This window comes from Besnoitia besnoiti, chromosome I (genome assembly GCF_002563875.1).
Source record: "Besnoitia besnoiti strain Bb-Ger1 chromosome I, whole genome shotgun sequence".
Classification (NCBI taxonomy): domain Eukaryota; phylum Apicomplexa; class Conoidasida; order Eucoccidiorida; family Sarcocystidae; genus Besnoitia; species Besnoitia besnoiti.
Window position 1 is genome coordinate 4,306,785 of NC_042356.1, and position 24,054 is coordinate 4,330,838.

General features: G+C 55.7%; 3 protein-coding genes and 1 non-coding gene across 4 annotated transcripts; 2 read left to right on the plus strand and 2 right to left on the minus strand.

Annotated features, from left to right (window-relative positions):
• Positions 1-1,731: 1,731 nt before the first annotated feature.
• Positions 1,732-10,493, minus strand: BESB_006260 (alpha amylase, catalytic domain-containing protein; the record flags this gene model as incomplete). The annotated part of the gene is made up of 15 exons (XM_029359381.1): positions 1,732-1,982; positions 2,378-2,477; positions 2,928-3,078; positions 3,481-3,569; positions 3,912-3,984; positions 4,167-4,231; positions 4,484-4,621; positions 5,085-5,139; positions 5,576-5,713; positions 6,113-6,177; positions 6,708-6,857; positions 7,343-7,388; positions 8,045-8,213; positions 8,662-8,845; positions 9,078-10,493. The coding sequence occupies 15 exons, from the start codon at positions 10,491-10,493 to the stop codon at positions 1,732-1,734; spliced, it is 3,090 nt and encodes a 1,029-aa protein (XP_029222294.1).
• Positions 10,494-12,706: 2,213 nt separating this feature from the next.
• BESB_011510 lies at positions 12,707-12,777 on the plus strand. The gene has a single exon. It is a non-coding gene; the product is annotated as a tRNA-Gly (tRNA).
• Positions 12,778-13,903: 1,126 nt separating this feature from the next.
• Positions 13,904-16,016, minus strand: BESB_006270 (uncharacterized protein; the record flags this gene model as incomplete). The annotated part of the gene is made up of 3 exons (XM_029359382.1): positions 13,904-14,641; positions 14,950-15,209; positions 15,791-16,016. 3 exons carry the CDS (start codon positions 16,014-16,016, stop codon positions 13,904-13,906), a joined length of 1,224 nt encoding a protein of 407 aa, XP_029222295.1.
• A 4,867-nt stretch (positions 16,017-20,883) lies between these two features.
• BESB_006280 (AP2 domain transcription factor AP2XII-3) lies at positions 20,884-23,985 on the plus strand (the record flags this gene model as incomplete). The annotated part of the gene is made up of 1 exon (XM_029359383.1): positions 20,884-23,985. One exon carries the CDS (start codon positions 20,884-20,886, stop codon positions 23,983-23,985), a length of 3,102 nt encoding a protein of 1,033 aa, XP_029222296.1.
• Positions 23,986-24,054: the final 69 nt, after the last annotated feature.

The window sequence follows — 24,054 nt, forward strand, 5'->3', positions numbered from 1 at the left end:
TAGAGGACTTCACGGACGCATCGCTGGTTGACTTCCGTGTGTCGTATTGCCGCTCTCAGGAACGCACGTTTCTGTGGGTGCAGAATGTATCCCAAAGTGTGTTCCTGGACGAGAAACGAATCATTTTTTTCTGACTTCGATATCCCGAACTGAATCAAGGTTGTGTGTTGGTCTCACCGATTTCCTCGCTGCGGCCTTATTGATACGCTTCGAGAGGGACCTCTCGTTAAGGCTTGTCGAGTGGCTTCCGACTGGCTCATGATAAAGTTTGAGGCGGCACGCCCGCAAGGTTGCCAGCCTCTGTGCACTGTCGTTGTGAGCCCTGCTTTGTAGAAACCACGTGGAGCGGCCTTTCGTGGCTCTGCCCTGATTCGTCGCAGGTGTGGCTCTCGCCAAACGCAAACGACATTCTCTCCGCACAGCTCGTAATGCATGCAACACGCAAGTCCCCCGTCACGTGGTTCTACACATACGCATATATATATATATATATATATATATATATATATATATATATATATATATATATATGCACTATATGCTGTGGCTCGCGCAACAGCTATTTTCTGGCGTACACACCTTATCTCGGCCGCCAGACGTTAGGTGAAGACTTATTCGCGCATTGAGGAAGTTTGTGGAGCCGCGAGAGAAAACAAGCCGGAAGGTGCACGCTTTCCAGCGTACCCTCTCATTTGCGGTGCGCATCGGAACAGAGGCATTATGAATCCTCGGTCCTCCGGAGTTGAATAGTGTTCTCGCTCGCGCGACAGACGAAAAGTCAAACGGGTACGCACGGTCGCCCGCAGCATCCAGAGGCATTTTCTACTCCATCGAGGTTTTACGCATGCAAAACCACTGTTTGCCGTGTTCTGTCTGTCAGAAAGTGGCAAGCTAGGCGTGGTTCGCCAGCTTCATCGTCCAGGCTTCGCAACAGCCTTGTGCCCCGTGTTCGTAAATGGACTGAACATATATATATATATATATATATATATTATGGATATAAACGTATCGCCGGACCTTCCAAAACTGCTGTCCTCTACCGTTAACAGAGGGCACTAGAGCTCGTAGTCTCCAAGAGAGTGTTGCATACATGCGTAGGTGAAGGAAAAAAGTGTTTTTACGCTGAACTGGTCGCGTTGCGTGGTCACGCGGCAGTGTCATGCGCCAGGCTGGACCCCGAATCAAATTAATATGCCTATCTCTCTCTTTTTCTCCCTCTATACACAGCTGGATATGCGTTTGGTTTCAACGAGAAAGCCATGCGGAAGTGCTAGCAAACTGGCGCTCGTCCGCGGTTCAGACGCCTTGAAGAGAGATGCCGGAGAGTCTAGCTGTCTACATATATATATATATATTTATATTCAAACATGTCCGTATGTAGACATATGTGTAGAGTCGTCTACCATTGCGCGTCTTCTACAGTGCGAACCCCCTTCGCCGGCGATGCACGAGAATGCTCTACCTGCACCTAGAGATGCACGTAGATCTTTGTTCTTGGGGTTGCAAGTTGCGCGTGGATACCGGAAAAACCCAATGCCCTGCACGCATGTCCCCCCCTCCCCTCCCTCCCCTTTAACCGCCGCGTTTCCAAGATGAATGCCCACTCGGGAATGAGCACTGGTACGCAGCGCGACTCGTACCCACGGCCTAGATGCGCAGCGGAAGCACCTTAGTCGCCCCTGCCTCGCCTCGCGTGCGGCCTCAACTGGCGTGGATCACTTTTTTCGCTTGTCACTGCGCCTCGTAGACCGCCACCGACCACTTAGGCAGGTTGACTGCGAGGCGCGCGTGGCTGGAGGCGTGGAGTTCCTCGCCGCAAGCGCCTGTCCAGCTGCCTTCCCAGCCGCCAAACTCGGCAGCCTGCGAGTTGAAGACCTGCCGAAACCCGCGTCCGCTCCACTCGGTCTGAACCTCGTACTCCCTCGACTCCCACTGAAGCTCCGAGCAGTTCAACACAACCAACAGCGGGCCGCGCGTGAAGCCTGAAAAAACAAAAAAACCGACGTCAGCAATACAGGCGGGCGGCCACACACCCGCATACAACATCGTTTATATATATATATATATATATGAGTGAATCTACATGTGTTCACCTGGTTACTCGTGTGGACTAAGAGAGGGCGAGATTGCGGCGGACGATGAACTAGCACGTCCCGTGGGACGGCCTTTCGCAGTGAAAAAGGTTTTCAGTCGACTACGTTCTACACAGAAGCACTGAGCTGATTGTGGCGGACGGCAGGAGAGGAAAGGAACCAACGAGGAAACCACGAAAATTGGAACTCAGAGAGCGGCAAACATGGAGAGGCAGGACGACGAAGAGGGAGCGTCAGAGAGCGACGGAAAGGAGCTGCAGAGCCAGAAAGCGTGCGCTACTTACCGAGAACTCGATTTTGGTAGTCGACGTGACAGAAGCGCACCGGCGCGTCGTCGTCAGTGAGGCAGTCGAACGCGAGACGCAGACGATTGGCCTCTGCGACCTGAGAGGAAACAACGACGAACAAGCCGACACGAAACTTGGAACCTGCCTTCAGACAGCGTGAAACACAACGGAACACAAAGACACCTGACGAACAGACAAATAAAAGGCAAGAAGGGCTTGGGGCAGCTCCTGCGCACGCGAGTTGCCTCTCGCAGAGAAAGACGATTTGAATTGCTCTGACTTCACAAACGCTGGCGGACAGCGGAGAGACTTTGCATGGAAATAAATACATATAAATATATATATATATATATATATATATATATGTTTCCGTACAGAAAACGACCCTAGTCCAGCTAGAAGCTGTGCCCCCATAGTCCCGTCTACTGCCAAGCCATCGCCTGGGCTGTCCATAGTCCGCACACGCAAGCAGATATATACATATATATATATATATATATATATATATATATATTTTAGGAGGCACCTGAGCAGAAGACGCGTTTACCAGCTTCATCATTTGCTCTGCAAAGGCGTCGCCCTCCACGAGGCGCCACGCCATCTGGTGATGTTCGTCGACGTTCCACCAAGCGTCTTGGTGCGTCTCAGTCCCCATAAACATCATCGGCAGGCCGCGGCTCACTGCCTGCAGGCTATACCTGCGAAAAAAGAGGACGAAGGCTCACTCGGGGCTCTGCGGCTGCCCAGATCCAGGTGCGGATGTCCGTGCAGGACAACCCGCAAACAAAACGACGCAAGGAGGAACACAGACAGACGTGGAGAGTCACCGGCTTGCGAGCTCGTATACAGGCACATAACACTGTAATAGATATGCGCACGTGTGCAGAACCAATCGATACATAGGGCTGTTGCTTGTCCCTGCGCAATCGAAAGTGCAGCCGCTCACGCTGCCCTGCTGTGCGAAGCGAGACTTGAGCAGAGACACGCCTCGACGTGCAAGGCGCTGCAGCTGACGAATAGTTGATGCAAACAGGTTCGAGTTTGGATTTCAGAAGCAAACAACGAGCAAACACTTTCTAGAATAGCGTCTGGGGTCCCACCACATGCGGCACTGCGCGCGGCTGTGCCAGTTGTTTCGGCCGCCGAACAAATCCACGAAATACCGCCCAGCGCGGCCGTCCGTGCGGCCCTGAAGAAAGAGGAAATGGACACGCAGGGATGAACAAATTGCACCGTAACAACTGCGTTACTGTAGAACATATCAAGGTTTTAGACTGGGAGGGTATTTCCCGATGCACACGGCCTCCGCTCGCCAGCCCTGACGGCTCAAGCAGACCAGGCACGTATCTACGTACAAACAAACAAAAGGACAGTGACAATCGACATCCACAGAGATATATATATATATATATATATATATATATATATATATATATATATATATATATATGGATAGGCGTTTGGCAACCTACAGTCTGTGTGTATTCCTGCCCAAACGTCCACTCGAATCCCTTCTTTTGCCACGTCTTACCCCTTGTTTGTTGCCTGCTTGGTCGTGGCTACCGAGGACCGAGTTCACGCACTGATGCGACTTGCTGAATCCCCTGAAAGCACGCGCAGAAGAGAAAGCGACGCGCTCACTCATGCGTCCGCAGCAGGCCCGCTGCCAGAGTCCGCGGAGGCAACGTGCACGGGGAGCGTCTCAGAGAGCGGCGAGGCCCTACAGCGCCGAGGCATGCTTTCTCGTGGTTTCCTTTCTTCCGTGGAAAGAGGACTGGGTACTTACTTATGCACGTCGATCATCGCGCGCAGCATGTCGATGTGGTGGCTGCCGTCCTGGCCCCGAGTGACCTGAAGAAGAGAAAACCCAGCGCACTCCCATCGGGAGAAAACTTAGGAAAACGGCATCATCTCGGTATTCTATCACTTCGAGATTATTCCACCCCTCGGTTACGGTTTCGGCGTGGCGTGTGGATTCCTGCTTTCGCTCGTCTTAGCACCCGATGGACGCCGAAGCATGACGGTCGCTACAACAGGAAGGCGGCTGCGAGGCGAAGGCCGCGCGGATCGACTTCGCTCTTAAAAGCCGCCTCCTTCGCTCACCTTGATGGCATCGTAGTAGGTCGCGTGCACCCAGCAGGAGTCGAACCCTGCGCCCGTGCAGATCTGCGGATTTTCTGGCGTCACCTCGGCGATCAGAATCTTAGACGGATGCTTGCTTCGAACGGCGTGCGTCAGCTCCTGCAGGCAAACCCGGTCATTCGACAGATTCGACACGACTTGCCGGAGAAATCTGCTTGAGCCTCAGACCACGCACCCCCAGCACGTTGTCTGCTATGTCCGCATATCTACCAACTGAGCGAAGTGAAGTGAAATGGACTCAAACATGCTGGAAACATACGCATGCCTACGCACCCGCAGGCGTAGATATGCCTGATCAAGCGACGTGCTCGGGTAGGCGTGTCTTACGCAGAAACGCACGAAGTCGCCAGAGAGGCAAAGAGGACGTTGGCGCACATACGCCTCATCCAGACACATCCACGCACACAAACGCATACATATATATCATAGATATAAGTACACACATATAAATCTAGACATGCAGAGAGATCATTGGACGCAGAAGAGACTTCCATGGAGAATTAGATAGTTTTACAGCAAATGTCTGCTTACCACCACAGGCTGCGGCAGACTGCGCGCGTACCTGAAGCAGATCCCAAGGCATGTTGTGAACCGAGTCCAGACGCAGACCGTCGGCTCTGCACGACGCGACAGAGAGACAGTCAGTTGCTCATGTGAAAGCCCCGTGAGAACACGCACACCGCAAAGCGTAGACAGCAAAATGAACTCGAGAATGCACGGAGATGCCCCCTTCATCGCAAAACAGAAGGCTCATTTTTGTGACGAGCAGGATGCACACGCATCGGGTATCTTGCGCGTACCCTGTAGAGGAAGACACCGAACATAGACGCCTCCCTCGTCAAACATAAGTGCATATATATATATATATTCATATAAACTCATATAGATATATTAGATGTAGTGTTGCTCCTAGACAAGTAAACATATACATATGAATGATTGCGCGGTGACAGCTGCCTGAGACGGCGGCCTTCACCGAGGAGGACGCGCGTTCGTTTTTTCTCCCTTCGGCTCCGGCTGCCTCTGCGCGGGTGCGTCGAGGCGAGTTCTCACCCGAATTCCTCGATGAAGCACAGCGCGGCGGCGATGATCATGTCGCGGACTTCCCGCTTGAAAAAGCTGAACTTGCAGCCCCAGCCGGTGTCGCCGCCGCCCTCGAAGTAAATGCCTCCGCAGTTGTCCTTCCCGTAGCTGAACGCAGAATCCCACACGGGCGGATTTTCCGTCCCCGCGAACAGCGAAAGCGCGCCGCCACGACGGCGAGCCGCCATGCGCCCACGGTGAGGAGGAGACATTCCTGTCTCTTGCGACGAGAAGCAGACCGCTTAGCGCGGCCTGTCAGGTGAGGGAGCGAACGAAAAAAAGAGTGACACAGGCTCGCCCTTCTGCGGCCTGCGGTCGACCCAGGCGCGGGTCTACCATCACCGCAGAAGGAACTCCGCGAGCCAGACGCCAACATCAGCCGCAGGAAAGCGACAACAAACAAAGCATGAGGGAAACGAAGCAAGAAGAAGCTTAGATTCTAACAATGACCGCTGAGGAAACTGAGAAGCCGCATCCGCACAGAACTGCGCGTGTGCGTGTCTTTACCCGTCCCAATTCCATAAGGAGTTCAGCTTGGAGCTTCCATGGTTCAAGACGAGGTCAAAGATAACCTGATGCGCCGCACGAAAAAAACAACGGGGGCAAAAATTGGAGAAAGGTACACACATGCATGCATATGTATACGCCATCTCTCTTCCCGCTGGATTACGGCTCTGTCCTGCATGTCTTTTGTCTCTCTTTTTTCCAGCTTTCTTCTATTTCCCCAACTTGCCCTGTCTCCCTCATGCCCCTAGGCGCCGCCGCACCACGCGCAGACTTTTTGCGCGTTCACTGCGTGAGCAAGCTTTCGTCTTTTCCAGCTCTTGCTACGGTCCTTTCACCGAGGCTGTCGCATGTCTTCCTTTCCAGGCATGCGTCTCCCCGGCGGCACTTCAGCCGCCCTCGTGATGAAACTCTGTGCTTTCGCAGACTTTGCGCAAGCTGTCCCCCGCGACGCCTGCTTGCTGCCGGATGTGTCGCCACGTCGCGGGTGAAGAGAGGGGCTACCCGCGCGTGCGACGCCCGCGTCATCCCACCTTGCACAGCGTCTGCGAAAAGCGTTTAGACACCGTCGCCAGCGCATCTGTCGTCTCCGGCTTACCGCAAGGCCCTTCTCGTGGCAGCAGTCCACCAGCTGCCGCAGCTGGTCGGCTGTTCCGTACTTGCCGTGGACGGCGAGCAGCAGCCGCGGGTTGTAACCCCACTCCCCCCCGAACTCCTGGACGGGCATGAACTCGATTGCGTTGAAATTCTGCGAGAAAACCGACAACGACGCAAGGTGCGAATCCAAGACTGCGGCGCTGCCATCACTCCTCCCCCTCCTCCCCCCCGGTCTACAGACACGGAGCGGGTCTTACAAGCCGGCGCAGTTCCAGACTGGCGCTCGGGATCGAGCCGCTGCACTCAAGCAGGCGGGCGCCGCGTCTGACAAAAGTGGATGGCGAGGCCGCCCTACCGAAATCAAATCGCAAAGAGCCTCGCGCGTCGTCTGCACCTCTGCTCCGCGCTGTGGAAGCCTCCGCGGCGCGACAGGCAGCCACCCCTGTCAAGCCGCCTCTTCGAAAGTTTTAGGAAATACACGAAAAATGCGCGCCACCGAGCAAACGCCAAGAGGGGAAGAACGCGGGGCCTGCGAGGCGCCGGAAGGGCAGATTCCCTTCAAAGACTGGAGACTGACACATAACATCGGGGACATCAGGCGCCTAGGCGGTGCTGCCGCCGGTGCACAACGCGTACCAGCGATTTGATGTGATCCAGCTTGTCAACCAGCGTCTCAAACACGCTGCACCACAAAACGGAACAGCGAAAATGCAGAAGTGGGCAGACATATTTGCTTAGCTATGAACGCGCATATAAGTGAACATGAATACGTACATATACGCATAGAAATTGAGACGTAAATCCATATATATATATATATATAGGTATGTGACGGTGAACGGCAGAGATGCACCAGAAGAAAGAGTCAAAGTGATAGAGACAGAAGGCGATCTGAACATCTGGAGAGATACACATCTGCGAGTGTCGGAGGCAGCTGTGACGCAGAGCATCAACTGCCACGCTGGGACGAACCAGTACAAAATCCAGCCTCAATTATATATATATATATATATATATACATATGACTAGACGTCTACGCACGCTTTACATTTCAAACAATACACACACAGACGACAGAGTCGAGAGAAGTGGAAGCGGCGAGACGCGCAGGACGGCGCCTGCGGAAGCGAGCGGCATCCTGAAACGCGGGCACCCTCATCGACCCCTTGGGGGGGGAGGGCATGCAGGCACATACCTCGACTAAATATATACATATCTACATATATATTTATATACTTATTCATACGAATATATGCAGAAGTGAATAGCGTTTCACATGACTACATTCTTCGGGATCCGTAAATGACTTGGCGCGAGGCGCCGCACACGTTTGCGTACGAGCGGTCGGCGGCCGGCGGACTGAAGGTGCCTGGGTGGAGCTCGTAGATCACGAGTTTGCTCCACGCGGGCGCCTTGAAGCTGTCAAGCGCCCTCCAGGGAAAGCGCGAGGCATCCGTCACGTAGCATACGTTGCTGTAAAACTCCGTTTGCCGCGCGTAGGGATCCCCTACGACGCACAGGGCGCCGCGCACAGACAGAGGGCTTGACGCACTATCAGAAGACACAGTTACCCAGCGAGAGATCGGCACCCACACGGCGGAATATACAACAGGCCCCCCCCCCTGTTGTATCTGGGTGCAGGGGAGCCGAGGGCGGGTTCGCAGTGGAATTTAAGGCATAGACGTCCGCGCCCCACGTGTGTTTTCGCTCGTGTGCGCCACCAGAAGTCCTCAGCGAGATCCGCAGGCTTCCAGCCGACAGGCCCGTCACGCTTCCGGCCTGCCGTCTCTTCGTGGCTGAACAGACCTTTTTATGACTAAGCCGAGTATAGTCCAGCTACCGTACAGTTCTGCTTGAACTGAGGAGTCTGTCCGTCGCGCGGGGGCTTGCAAGCTCTGGCATCTTCTTTCGCGTGCTCGCCTTGCCCCGCTTGCGGAAACAGCGTCGGCGCTTACGTCTGTGGAGCTCGTCGCCCTCTGCTTGGAAGCAATCGTTCCAGCTGGAGCGCAGGACGAACTCGTAGGGCGTTCCCACTACCACGTGGCGCAGCACCGTGCCCCAGACGTCCGCACCTTCGCGGCGGAGCTCGAAGCGCAGAGGCGCGCTGTCGCCGCGGTCGATCGGCATGTCCAGTTGAACCTGAGGCAGACGACACGCACGCCGGCAAAACACCAAACTCGCAGACAGCTTAATAAAGTGCAGCGCGCGGCCGCCGCGCAAGCGGCAGACTGGAAGCCAGGAGACGTCGGCTCAAGGGCGACAAAGGGAGGGAGGAGGACAAGGAACAGCGATCACGAAGCGATCCAAGGATCTATATAATTATATATACGCTGAAGGTCGATATCGGAGGCCCCTGCTCAACTTCACTTACCCAGCACTGAGAGACGTGCGGTCCCCACAACCGGAAGAGGCAGAGATCTTCGTCGCCGTCCTTGAGAACGATCGCGCCGAGTTTCCCGCGGTGTTTTTCCAGAAGCGCGTCTCGTTCGCCCTCGCCGAGCTCCTGAGTGATCTTGTCTCGCGCGCCCACGCTGCCGTCTTCAGGCGTTCGCGTCGTGTCGCTCCCTGCGGGGGGCGCAGAGCCCCTTCCGCCGCTTCCGCCGGCTCCTCCGCCGTTATCTGCCGCCTGCCGTGTCGGCTCGCCCTGTCGCTCCGCTTCCACTGCGTCCCGCGCTTCGGCGTCTTCTCTTCGCACGTCCTCGGCGTCGAGTCCACCTTTGTCTCCGGCGAGGAAACACTGCTCAGCAAACGCAGGCGCAGCCGCGCCGGGCGCCGCGCAGCTCAGCTCCACAGCGTCGCCCCTTTGGCGCGGTCGCTCGCCCGCTTTCGGCGGCGAAGACACGTTAGCCGGTGGGCGCGGTCGCGGGGGCGGCCCCGCGGCGCCGTCGGCCTCCTTGCCGCCCAGTAGGGAGGCGAAGAAGCCCGAAACACCGGCGCGGAAGGAAGATGCCGCGCCGCTCTGCTCAGCGAAATCTGGAGACGCGGATGCGAGAACCGCGGAGGCGGAGGAGTCCGGCAGCGGTGCAGGAGACAGGGGACTCTGCTCGCTCTCGCCGCCGTCGACGAAGCAGTCTGCCGAATCGCCGCAGCAGCGCGGCGCCACATCGGTGGCGCCGTGGAGCTTCGCGCAGGCCCGCAGATGGTGACCCATGATGTCCAGCCCAGAGACGTGTTCCGCCGCGGCGTCGAGCATCGCGCTGGGGGCCTCTCCGGAGGCGGGCGGGAGGCCGCAGGTGAGCTTCAGCGAGCACCCGTGCGGCTCAGACGCGGCAGCGTCGGCTGCTTCGTGCGAAGCAAGCGGAGATAGGGCGCCCGTCTGCGCGCCAGAGTCGGACGAAGGCTCGAGAACACCGCCGGCGCTCGCGGTGGGAGAGGGCCGTTCGGAAACCGCGGTGGATGCGCCGCGGCTCGCGGCGCCCGAGGCGGTGCCCCGCCTGTGGGTTTTTCTGTGTCTGATTTTGTGTTTTGAAGCGGGCGAGACATCCGACTTGGACGCGTCGGGAGACAGCGCCGTGGGCGGCGTGCCGAGAGCGGCGACCTGTGGCTCAGCGCTCTCCACGGGAAGGGACGCCAGCGGCGGCTCAGCGACTGGCGCTTGGCCGGTGAAGGAAGCAGGCGAGGGCGGCGGAGACGCCTTGCCTTGCTGAGACTGCCGGCGACCCCCGCCGCCCGAGCGACTCGCGCCGCCGCGACCGCGCCGCCGCCGCGACCAGCAGGGCGCCGCCGCAGCGGGGCCTCCCGGCGCGGGCGACGAGCTGGGGGCTGCCGTCGCTGAAGCCCCTTCCATGGATCACGACAGAGGCCTTCAGCGCGAAGGAAGAGATGGCGACACGGAGGGCACAGTTTCGCAAGCCGGGATCAAAAGCCAGCGAAGAGGCGCCTCAGTGCAACAGGCACCTCAGATGCCTTCCCCAGCCGCTGTGAAGGACAAGAAGAGGAAGACTAGCTGGGAAAAACGAGAGAGCAAGCAGGAACGTAGAAGCGGGCGGAAGGCGCTCCAGCGTTCCTCTTCTGAGTCTTTCTCGCTTGTGCAAGCTCGTAGTCACTATCGCTACAGAGCGCAGGGACTGCCGTTTGATTCTGCGGAAACAGGGAAAAGGAATTCGGCAGAAGACGCTCAACACGGAGACCAACGACCCGCCTATGGGGAGCTGGTGCCCTCGGTAGGTTTTGAGCCGAAGTGCAAAGCCTGAGGGGGCTACAGGAAAGGCGCGACGAGCAAGAAGGGAAGGCATATCTAGTGTAAATGCAGTAGATGTAGGGGAATCTGGAAAAAAATCGTGTGAATTGAGCGAGAAGCCGCGCACATGTGTGAAGAAAAGACGATCCCGGCGCGCAGACGACGTGCGGACTCAGTGTGCTACGAGGAACGGATGCAACGACTCTGACGATGGAGCACACAAGAGATTAAGGACGAAAACAGAAAGAAGCAAGCTATGAGCAAGAGAATACCCGGGTATAAGCGAGCGATAACAAAAGAAAAAAACCACGAAGGCTACGACGTTGGTCCAGCACCTGGAAGCTGGCAGCGAACCTGACCGCTAGGTCAGCATGGAAAGAAGAGCGTCATGAGCACAACCCTCCTCGAAAAGTTAGCCGAGCTGCCGTCATTGCAGAAAACTTCTGTACGACGAAAGAAAACCCTACGTACCTGTGAGCCTATCTAATGCAGCTACACACACAGACGCCATGCGCGCACAACTGACACGAAGCCTCCCTACTCTCTATTGGCCGTTGTTTCCAGTCAGGCAAAAAAAGGGGGGAAAGAATGGACCGACTCTAGCAAAGATGCGGAGAGATCGTCAACTCACCTGCCTTTTTTTCTCCCTTTTTCAAAAAGCGAGCGCCTTTTCGCTCCGTTTCGAGAGCTGCTCCCGAAGATACACGCACAGGAAGCGCCGTCAGTGCATTTCGCGGCAGAACACGAACCCCGGAAACAATTTCAGTGTAAAGAAAGCAGACGCAAGTAGAGCGCAAGGTGCATCTTTGGTTAGCTCATGATGAAAGCAAAAGAGCAAATCGCTCCTTCTCACAAACGTAGTTCGCGTCACGGGAAGATGAAGCGAATGTCTACGATCGCTCTTATTCGTGCAGGGAACTCTCTACACACCGCCCTCCAAAACCCTACACACTGACCAGGCTGGAAGACAAATGCTTGTGTGCTGCGTGCGACTGACCACTCGTCTTCAGTGAAGTGTGAAACAGCACAGAAGATGAATTTCCACACTTGGAGCATGCGGCCATCGTTTAAAGGTTTACTCGTGTTTTCTGTTACTCGCCTGCGACGGACAACAGGTTGGCTAGTTTCGGCTAGATCGACGGGTGCGTGCGCGACGAGACTGAGAGAGCCGCCTCAGAAAATCCTCGCGTCACCATGAAGGGAAAACCACACGCAGCGTCCACCTTAGCATGGGGCGAATACAGACCAATCCGTAGATTTATCTAAGCTTACATGTGCTCCCGTACAGGCACGCGTAAACTGAGTTGCGACGACACTCCTAGACAACTGCTGCACTTAGGCACCCGCGATTAATCACTTCTGGAGACATCCGCATACGGCTGCTTCGGGGGAAGGAGTACATGCAAAGTCTTCCGTACATGGTTGGATGTGTATTTCTTCTTCTGTATATCATAGGGGCACGGACGTAAGAGCGAAGCGGCATTCAGGGACGACATATTCTTTTATGGGGGCTTCGGAGCACTGCTGGGAGACGTGTGCATCTCTTTGCTTCTTTCGGGGGTCTGGCTTCACGAACTGCACTCCCTCCATGCGTTTGACGCCCATACTTCGCAGCACTGTGAGAGTCTTGCAAAGCGCAACACGAGACCTCTCTAACCGTGCAACCCCTCTTCGGTCGACCTCTATCTATTCCGACGGACTCCTATTCACCAGCAAAGAAAAATAATACGACGTTCGCATGAATCCTGTGCCACTCGGTCAAATATTTGCTTTCCTACGGCGACGAATAGCAGCCTCAGCTCTCCATGTTTCGACTCCAAGCGTCAGTAGTCCAGGGGTAGGATGCAACCCTCCCAAGGTTGCGACCCGGGTTCGAGTCCCGGCTGACGCACTTTTTCCGTCGGTGTTTTTTCGCGCTTCTCCACTATTCCCACACGGACCGAAACTGCATGGTGTGGCGTTATTCATCTCTGCTACTCCGAAAAGATTTGAACGGCGCCTGTCACAACGGGCCAAATGCACGGGTGGACAGCGTGTCTCCGTAAGTCGGCTGCTAAAGTGCAAAGATACGTGTGTGTGTGTATGTATGTATATATATATATATATATATATATATATATATATATATATATATATATATATATATATATATATATATATATATATATGGATTTCGAGGATGTTACAGCGTGCAAGCACAGCAGTGATGTTGCTCCTGTTCGTTCGTATGCCTCCAAGTAAAGCACATTAGACTCACTATGCTTTTAACGTCGCTGCGACGGAAACGAATTGTAGTGCTACGCCATAAAGTTGCGTGCATCGACACCAATGTATTCACGCCCTCTCTCTCTCTGTATATATATATATATATATAGTTGTGAGTAAAATTGGACGTACCACACACAAATATTTGTGTGATAAACAGTAGAGAGCACGAGGAGGCGTTGTTAAACCACAGCGCTCCCTTCGGAATTGGGTTGCAGGCCTTGAACTTGATTTCATGTATGATTCGGAGCCTTAAATATTTCGGGTCATGTCAGGAGCGATAAACGGAATAGGCCCACGCAAGTACAACCTGTAGCTTTGACGGTTTCAATAGATATCAGAAGATGTGACGAGCAGCAGCGACGGCCCCCCTCCCCTGTTTTGTGTAAGAAAGGCACCTCTGAAAACCTCTCCCAGCGCACCAAAAATACGCCCGCGCTCAAACACATACATGTGGGGTTTTCAAGCCCCGGGAGAAACACGTGCTTGTGCATGTGTCTCCCCTATTACGAATTTGCCGTAATTGGCACCTTCGCAGATCGTACAGTGACTACATCAGTTCCGTCATGCGCACTGCAGCACACATCTGTCTGCATATACGGCCCCGCGCATGCGTTGCCTGGCGCTCGAGTCGTCGCCCAGCGGCACGTTCTTGGGGTCACGCGGGCATTCCAGCGGCCTCTCTCTGGAGAAGCGCCTCGCTCGGAGTGTGTGGCTGCGTGTGCCGCTACCGCTTGAGTCGCGCGGCCTCTTCAGAAAGAGAGTTCAGCTCCAATGTCGCCTCCGTCGTCGCCGCCTCCAAACAGAGCCCAGGCTCCGCCGCTGGTCTCAGTCCGGTCCCCGTGCTCTTCGTTGTCGAGTCCTCCAGCGTTGTTGGTCGTCGCGGGTTCGTCCTCTTCTTCTGCGTTGGCGCCGTTGAGTGTGGCGTCTCCGAGCGATCCTGTAGCGGCGGCGAGGATCCCTTCGTCGCGCCCAGGCGCGCGCGCCCGTCGGTGTCGCGCGGCGTCGGCGCCCTCGGGTCGCGGCCGGCTGCTGCAGGCGCTGAGCCGGAGCGACCAGGAGGGCAGGAGCGTGCTCACGCTGACGTCTTCAGGGAGATACGGCGGCAGGCCCTGTGGAGCGCTTCCCAGAACGTTTTTGTTCGTTGCGTTGGCGACAATTGCGTGCGCGCCGGCAGCGGCGAAGGCGCCGCCAGACTCGCCCGCCGACGATGCCTTCGGAGACGCGCCCGGACCAAAGCCCCCGCCAGACGCCGGAGGGAAAGTCGACTCGGCCGCCCCTCCCGAGACCCCCGCAGGTCCACTGGGGGCAGCTGAAGACGCGGAGTTTTCCACAGGGAGAAGCGCGAAAGACTCGCCAAACAGTGAACACGTCGAGGCGCCGGCGCGCGCACTCCCCCCGGGGGCCGTCGCCCGATGGAGAATCAACTCCGCCGCCGACGACTGTCCACACGCCAGGCTGTTGCTCAGGCTGCACAGCCGAGCGCCGTCCTGGGAAACAAAAGTAGAAACAAAAACACCCCGCCGAGATTCAGAGAAGGGAGAAAGCCGCAAATCCCAGAGCGAGCCACGAAGAGATAAGCCCGTGCGCAAGCAGTGCAGAGTGCCAAGGGAAGAGACAAGAAAAAGGGAAACAAACACGTTCAGGAACGCGCAGACGAGAGCGAAGCTGACAGTGAGGAATGAAGGGAAGAACCAAGATGGCGCGCCATGGGCGCAGCGTGCGGCCCCGATTTCGCTGTCCCCAATATGAAGCATGTCACCACTCGCCAATTCTTTTGTTTTTTCTGTCGACTCACCAGAACTACGTTGGGTTGGACGACATATCTCTGCGTGTACTCCTGTACGGCGACCTTGGCGTCTTCTTCTTCGATGCACATGGAGGCTGGTGCGCGAGAAGGCGCTGCTCGGCCGCCCCCCCTCTGATCTGAGTCCGCTTCCGGCGGGAGTCTGGCCTGCGCGCTCTCTTGACGCTTCTCTGAAGAACCCGGACGCGCTGCTGCGTTCTGGCGGTAGTCCGCAATCTGAGTAGCGTCGGCTAGCAGATCCAAGGTCGCTCCTGACACGCGCAAGATTGGGACACGCACAGGAAGGGAGACGGCAGTCAGAGAAACAAAAAGGGAGAGAGGCAGGCAAAGAGGAACCCGACCAGCTTCAGCCCTCTGCAGACACACGGGAAAACCCGATGCGCCGATGCCGAAGAGCACGCGCAGCCGACAACAGGGAGGCAACGGCGAACACAAGAAGCCGGAAGAAAGCAGAGGCTACGAGACAGCGACAGCAGTGGAAAAGAAGCACACAAGGAGAGCCTAAGCTCAAACAAAAAACCTGCAAACGAATGGCTCGACTCAAACAGCGCACCGTTTACTAGTGATCAGAAGGAAGCACAGGCGACTTCTATACACACCGCCCTCCCGCCTCTCCACCCCTCTCGAGGCAGAGAAAGGCACACGAGCAAAGCCTTCCTGAGCAGCAGGTACCAAACAAGAGAGGCTTAGTCACGGCCATCCCCGTGGAGCTCTACAGAGGAAGCATCTTTCAGCCTTCCCCAGGGACCGCCACGCGAGTGACAGACGGCAGCCTCTCTTCTACGGAGAAGAGCGAAAATGGCAGGAGAGAGAAAGCGGTCTCGGATCTCACTTTGGAGAAGGTCGACGAGGAGATGGACGACGCGCTCATCGCGTTTTTCAATTCCTGCGTCTGCGAGGAGGCGCTGGACGGTCTCCGCCATAGACGGCAGGACGACGATGCCGCTGCATTCTCGCCGTCGGAGACTCCCGTCTTTCTCGGTTCGGCCTTCGTCTCCCCCTCCTGCCTTTCCGCCCTCGTCGCCGCCGAATGAGTTCGCTCGCGCCCGCCGCTTCATCGCGGCGTCAACACTTGCGTGTCTGCTCCCCAGCAGTCTGCTCTCCGGCTGCGGGACGCCTCGACCCCCGAGCTCCCTGCTGGAAAAAATCGGCCGCGTGCTCGGTCTCCGACGAGCGCCTCGTCCACGACCGGCGGACCTCCCTACTCCCGCGTGCGAGCTTCGAGGAAATCTTTCCAGTGAAGACTTTGGAAGCTGAATACGTGGGAGAGGAGGCGAAGGCGAGCGCCGAGAGCACGCCGCGCAGTGGCTCACGTCCAGACGCAAAGGCGCCTCCAGGGGTCGGAGCAGGACCAGTAGCACGGCGGGCAGGAGACAGCGAAGAAACAAAACAGACAAGAGAGAGGCGGAAGGCCATAGAATGAGGAGTGAGACTCGAGAGGGAGGAGGGGAAGAAGATGTGAGAAGAAAGGGAACGAGCACGGCCGCGTAACCGCCCGAGTGGGAAGGAAAAAACCACGGCTTCCGCGAAAGAGACGTGCAAGGCAGAGACCGATCTGTCTTGGGAAACTCAACACAGCATGGAGAACTTTCGACTGGTTCTGAGATGGCGTTGATCAATCCGGAGCGAGGAGAAAAAGACAGTGCTTACGCGTAAAGGAAGGAAGAAAACCCGTGAGAGTACGACGAATGAACAAAAAACGAAGAATACGGAGAGCGAGATGCAGCTGCGTTTTCAAGCACGGCAAGGAGCTACGCTTTTTGAGGGCTCCCTCGCCCGCCCAGCAGCTGAAGGGACAAAGAGAAGGACTGAAGAGAAAAAATGTTATCCCGAAACGATTGGTCATGGAGACGACGGCGGGCACTAAATGCCTTTCATTGAGTAGCGCGTTTTGGCGAATAGGTAGGCGGAATGTATTCGAGAGTAGCAGTCCCTGAATCTTTTTTTTCGTACTGAAAGGAGATTCCCTGCCGCGCTCCACGATTCGAACACTGCTCCTTCCCGCTCAGTGTCTGTACAACTCCTGTATGGGTAAAAAGCGCGAGGTGCCTTCGATCGGGTCGACTACTCTAAGTCCCGGGGTGACCCTGAGTATACGCGTGTGCCTAAGGGGCGATGCCACTGAACGGTGTGGAAGAACTGCTTTCATCAGCTGGACGCAGGGCGGCGATTTCAACTTGGTTGCATCTTGGCGGGCAGACACACAGGCTGGCACGCCATCGACCATAGCACTGAAAACGATGCGTCCGTTGAGAGATAGCCGTAGTCAAGCGAAATGGGGAGTAGGTGGCATCCTTATTCCAGAAATAGATTCGCCTGGACGACGCAAGCACGGCGTAAGAAAACTTAGCGGCTGCCACTCGCATGCACGTTATGACCTGGAGCGACTTAAGCATGTATCTTCTTCCAGGTTATTGCATACCCGCGAAAATGTCCGCTTCTCGGGGTCGCCAAGATTCTATCCTAGGTAAGTAAACGAGAATCAAAAGGAGAAAAAGGCAAACTCGCCTTAAGTCCCGGGCAGGTACTGCCCGCATCACGGGTGCAACGACCGCCTCAGTTCAGTTCGCCGTCCTCGGACGCGGGAATTTCGTATCACATGCAGGTGACACGATCACAAAAAGATATGCTCGCCTGGAGCCAAAGAGCTCGAAGAAAAGGGCAGACGAAGTTCGAGAGATACGCTGTAGCGAAGCGACCTGGTTCACACGATATGCGCTCCCGTAACTGCGGAACGAGCTTCTGCATGCAGACCCAGCTCCTACAGAGAAGTCGAGCAGGGCGACCGTGTGACTCGTACGCACCTACATTTCATGTGCGTCTGCGCACCTATAGAATTCCTCAGCCACTGTATCCATAGGGCTGCATTTGGTAGTTGCATCTATGGACGCATAACTCCATAAAAGGCATGCACAGGCACACGCTTTGTGAGTGCTGCGCTTACATGTCGACGGCTTGGGATGACGCAGCATAGTCGCGAGCCTCATGCGAGCCAGCTTCCGGGAAGAACTGGGGCAGTAGCCTCGGCTGGTGCCGGCCTGTTGAGGCTTGTAGAGGCCATATTTGTCTGGAACAACCTCAAGTCGGACAAACCTCCATTTAGGGCTACTCAGGCAGACGCTGCGAAGAAAAGAATCCTCCAAGTCTGAATTGAAAACAGCCCGCACCGCACTACCTTGGAAAGAACACTTTTAGGAAGTGAGAAAGAACCCGCAAGCAGAGAATTCCGCCAGAAGAGCAGAGCGTACGGTTCCGCACAAATGGAACATCGTGTGTTACGGAGTGCACGATGCTTTACTGCAGCCGTTGGTGTGCACTGGACGTTGGGATAGGGAAATGTGGTACCTTGTGTTCAAGGGCAGCAGACTGATATTCCTGCTCGGCAGGTGTGAGGGCTTCAGTCGGATGCGCTGTGCGCTGGGACCAGAGATCAGAGCAAATCCCAGCGCTGGGAGGCAAGCCTCACGTCCAACGCGCTCCATACATGCGGGCTTCTTACAAATATCGCTGACGTAGTTAGTTGTCGCGACGAAGCCCGCCTCGTTTCCGCGTAAATCAGTGAGCAGTGCTCCTTGCACTTGTGGCCTTTACCTCAGCAAAGGGGAATATCTGCAGTATAGTGAAACAGCTTGCATTAGTTAGGCTTCGGTGCTTATAGTAAGCTTCTCGGCCGCGCCCCTCACTTTCCATGCAGTAGAACGACACCACCAAGCTGAAACTAGTTCAGACTCCAGAGGACCTATACCCCGCTTTACCAGCACATCTCACTTCCCAGGACTCATGGAATGTAGAACGCACGGCTATGTAATTAACGCTCAATTACAGTACATCCGAGGGTGGAACTTTCTGCCATTTAACTGTGGCTCTCCGTGGCGGATGCAGTGCGAGCTCAAAGGTCCTCCGAAGCTGCGGTCAGTCGGTTGTAACCATTGGACCGCAGAAGGCGACGGCTGGCGTAGTTGGGGTTACCGACCATCGTTCAGCCTCATCGTGTGTCAAAAGCGGTCGTGCATGGCTCTACTGCACCGAACTCGCAACTTCTCCTTGCGCGTTCCGCCTTGTGTCGCATCTAACCGGGTGCTAAGCATTCGGCAGCTTCTGGATCGTTGGAGAGGCGGGTTACTCGCTGCAGCTCTCACCCATCGCAGCAAACGCAAATGGCGTGGAAATGAGTTGTTTCTTGGTACCTCGGTGCCGCTTTTGAAATAACATGAATTTCAAACCAATGCCGTCACTGAGCGTAGTGGTGTGTCCCTCTTCCTCCGTTGCGCAGTATTCTCGCCGTGCGGTCTAGCAAAGCTCTGCCTGCGGCTACCAGTCGCGTCGACGAGCGCTCTCTTCGCGTCTCAAACGGTAGCGGATGGCACCACAGTTTTGAATGTAGCTCGTATTCTGCAGGTGTTTCTTTTAGTTGCACTGAGTTGTTGCGCTAACGATAGCTTCCACTTTTCTCGCTCGTATAGTGTTGGATTCTGGCCGGCGTGCATGTGTCGAACAGAGTTTGCGGGCTTGTAAGAGGCCAGCTGCAGCCTCGCCCATGGCTGTTTTTTCTTTGCGGGCTGTGAATCCGGAGCGCAGTATCGGTTTCGCGTGCTGGGCATACAGTACGAAGCCTGCGTCCGGTTTCCCGTGTTCAGGCTCGCGGTTCAGCTTGCGTAGCTTAATTACCGTATGCTGCGGTGTGCCAGTGATATTATGGCTCTACAGCAAAGCAGTGTCGCCGCAAGCAACATGGCAGGGTGCTTCTTTCCTCTACATTAATGATCTGTGAAGCGTGCGTGCTTTTCCTTCTGTGCTGGGTGAACTCAGCTCCAGTAGCACGCTTATCCGATCTCGTACGAGATCCGGTGAACACACGGGAGAGCTTTAGCTTCACACTGTATTTTGCCTCTGTTCGGAGACTACACCCGTGACGGTCAGTTACATTGTGTAGTAAAGAGTAAATCCCAGTGGTTTTTGAAGTTATACCGGCGTTAATTGGAGACATGTTGATGGTCTCGAGTTCCGGGTTCGGCCACTTCCATGTTCTCGGAAACAACCCCCGGAAACACCATTGTAGTGAAATGCACGTGTAACATTTTGCGATAGTAATAGATAGCGGCAAACAAGCCGTGTATCAACATCGTAGCGTACATGCGCGGGCGCAGCGGCAAGTGCTTAAGAGGCACTGGGTAGTGTGTGTATGTGCGCTTTACCAGCGAGGGAGTTTCGATCTGTTCTTTCCTCAGTTGTGGTAATCACTCTGGTAGACGTGAGTGTTCGCGTTCACTTCGTGGTGCTCTTGGGGTTCTTCTGTCAAGTACTGCGTGCTTCCCGTCATCGTTTCGTACTTCTCGTGGTATTGCCGAGGTTGTCGTGGATGCCGACGCTGGCCGCGGTGAGACACACTAACCGCGAGGAAGAGAGGCAACCTTCAGCGACTGGCACACGCTACGAGCGAACATCATGTGGTACCCTTCGGAGCCTCTCAAGGCATCCCACCCGACGGACCCTGGCGGGGAGCGAGGGTTCGGCGACCCCCGCGAGCATAGCTCACGCCACCAAGGAGACCCATTTTTTTCCCGTGTCCATGAACAAAACCGTTTGTTAGCCCTATCTCCTACGTCAGAGACGCGGGAGATCCGCGAGGAGGGTACTCGGGAGATGTGGCTCCATCAGCGGTCGGAACCCCGTGAATCTACACCCTGTGAGGGGGAAAAGCCGTCAGCCTTCTGTAATCATGAGGCACTGCGACAGGGTGCATGGAATGCGAGTCCGCCATCCGCGATACTAGGAAGGAGTGAATCTCCGCAGGTTGGTGCTGTGGAGTGTAAAGAAGGTATTGTGGACTCACAAGTTCTACCTCAGAATGGCAGTGACGTCCCTACCTCTTCGTCGACCTCCTCCTCTGTTCAAGGAGTAGAGCTCAACCTTCACAGAAATATCATGAGTAGCTCTCTGCCAGCACCGCATGAAGAGTGGTACGCAGTCAACGGCGAAGCTTCCGAATGGGAAAACCATCGTCGGCAGCCGATAGACTCTGTAGAAGACGTATGTGAGAAAGATGGTGTAGACGAAACCTGCAATGTGGGTGCGCAGAGGAAGAGACATAGGTGTGATACACCCTCGACTTTCTCTGGAGAGTCGGTATGGTGGGCTAGAGATGATGACACTGGAGCAAGTCAGCAGTACACAGTCGGAAAGGCGGTCTCCAAAGATCAAAAATATGTTGAAGAGTCCCCAGGTAGCCTCAAGGGCATGGACCAGCATACACCTAGCAGGATCTGCAATCAGCTTGCGGGTCCCAGGGATTTTTTTAGCTCAGATAGTATGTGTAGCGTCCCGGACGGCTCCTGGCCGCGTCAGCACAATCCTTCTCTCGGTCCCGTGTCATTTTCAAGTGGCGCCTCCCCTCAGTTTTCGTTCGCATCCTCGACAAGCTCTACTGTCGTCTCTCCTTCTCTGGCTTTCGTTGATCGCGTGAGATTCGGTACCAGCGGTGACTGTCCAAAGCTACAGGACGCGACGGCGGCGCATTCCACTGGAGACTGCCTTCATCCGATGACAGTCCACCCGGTGACAGCTTATCAATCCAGCAATCGGCTGCCTCTCCCGTTTTCTCCGTCAGTCGGTGTCTCTCTGGCGCCTGCAGCCCCAGGCCACCCTGGATGCGATCCCGCTCCCCATTACTCTACCCGTGGCCTTTCTGCTTCAGAGCCGCTTGTATCTTCGCTCCATGAGGATGCTTCCGTTTCGCGTCAGTTAGCTACTGCTGAGCCTTCCCTGGTGGGCGCGCATGTGATCGGATGTCCTCCGTCGGGTTTTGCTCTTCCTCTGACTCTACCACATCCACAGGTGTCGTCTCATCCCTCTGCGTCACTACCTTTTGGTTCATTGCTGCACGGTCACTACTCCGCAGACGGGTATATCATCAATAACGATGGATCTCAAAGCCGCATGGGACCGCAGGCACCACACGTGTTTCCTTATTCGTTTGGGCCTGGTGGTATATCGGAATACGGTGGCTATCTGCCTGAAAGGTCGGCGGCTCACCGTCTTGATGCATCACAAGGAATAGAAGCTCCGGAGAAGCAGGATGCTTGCACCGCTAGCTCCCAGAAGATGGCAACAGCCATTCAAAACGGACGTAGGAGCAGGGCTGCAAGTAAGGCACGTAAATTCTCGGCCAGGAAGCAGCGTGCAAAACGCGCTACGAGGCCTTCAGGGGCGACTGTGCAGTCAGCTGATGCGATGTCAAACGTAAGAGACAAAAATGCGTCTGGCGGCTCCGACGCGGGGGCTCGGCCAGCTGTGCGACAGAAGAGGGGACGACGAATCGAGGGCGGAGCGGCAAACACCAAGCCAGATATTGCAGTGGACACAGAAGAAAGGAAAACTAGTGGAACCTGGAGCGCTCCCGGCACTACATGCCACACACACGTAGGGCCTACATTTGCTGCCCACGTGCCGTCTGTGTGCGCATCCCTGTTCTACAAGAACATCGCTACTTCTCCCCTTCACATGTCGAGCCCCTCTTCATCAGGCGTGCTTCAGAGTCCTGTGCTGGTGTCTTCTCACGAAGCGTCGCCTCCCTTGGGCTCTGTTTCTGTTGACGCAAGCGCTGTTGAAGCGTGGACTACGACGCAGGAGAACCCTGGGCGACGCTCACACTTCTTTTCACAGCCGGATCAGTATCACACTCTCTTAGAGTCTTTCCGGGCCTTTACGGGCAGCACCCGCCCGCAGCTTCCCCTACCAATCAGAGCAGCGATGAGAGAGAACTGTGGGCCGTCTAATACTGACGGTGCTGTGACAGAACCTGGATGCTACACTCCTTCCAGTGCTTTCCCGTTGCCGTCTACGCCGTATTTAGGTCAGATTGGCCTACGTGATCAGCATGGGCAACCGCTGCGGACAGAAGGGAACGCGCCAAACCGTGTAACGCAAATGACCGTGGATGGAAACGAGGGAGGTGCGACCTGCGTAAATGAGGTGGCCGCGGTTTCTATGGGTGTAGAAGAGAGACCGTCACAGCAAAGTACTCCAAGCAGCTTCCTTCGTCCTACTCGTGAGCTTCCTCCCAGTTCGTCTTTTCATGTGCCGGCCACCCATGTATCTGCTCCGGCATGTTATCAGTCGGCTGCGGCACATTATGCAGCCACTCCTTCTTCTGCCTGTCCACGACGTACGGCGCTGCCTTGCGCTGAGCCATATTTTGCAGTCCCGTCTTCTGCTCCACCCTTATCGGCTTCGACGATCCAAGCATACACTCCAAACGAATGCAGGCAGGGGCCACAAGTTCCTCCTGTGGAGAAGCACGCACAGGCTCTGACAGTGGAGAATTCAACGAGAAGGAAGCACCTGCATGCTCCTCGTTACCGCCCTATTTCTTCATTTGCGTCTTCCCTGCTTGGTGCGCTTGCAACTGTCGAGTGGAGAACTGGGGTAGCAGGCCAGCGCCTCTCTACAAAGTTCAGTTATTTGCGTTGCCTCCGAACTGGGGAGTCTCTGTTTTCCACCCATTGGAAGAGCGGGTGTGAGGGTCTGTACTTTGATTACCGAAAGGCCCTGTGGAGAGTGCAGCATTTCCGAGAAGGAAAAAAGAAATCGAGGGGTTTCTGCCCGAAACGGCTGGGCGGTTTGGACGCAGCGAAAAACGTGGCAATGCTGTATCGAATTTACGCAGCAGAAAGGGAAGACATTGTGAGGGGAAAACTGATGGAGCTTGCTCTGGAATGGAGGCAGGATGTAGGGGACGCAGGACGCGAAGGTTCGCACAGAAGTGAACTGGAATTGGGGACTTCGGCCATCATGCCAGAATGCCCGATAATTCCACCGCTTCCGCCTGCCGCAACCGTGGTGGAAGGGATCCTGAGGAACGAGGCAGAGTCAGAAAGAGATTCGCCAAGCGCGCTTCTCCAATCTGCAATGCATATCGTGGCCCAAATGCGTCCCTCAGATGCTCTTGGGCAGGAGGAGGCGCGGGGAAGCACCAGCGTGTGTCTTCGGAGTAGGCCCTTGGATGTCGCTGTTGGTCCACCCCGTTGACAGAGCCGTTCTTTCGAAACGGTTGAACGAGCCTCCATAGCGCAAGGCGTGTTGCGCTGGGGAACAAAG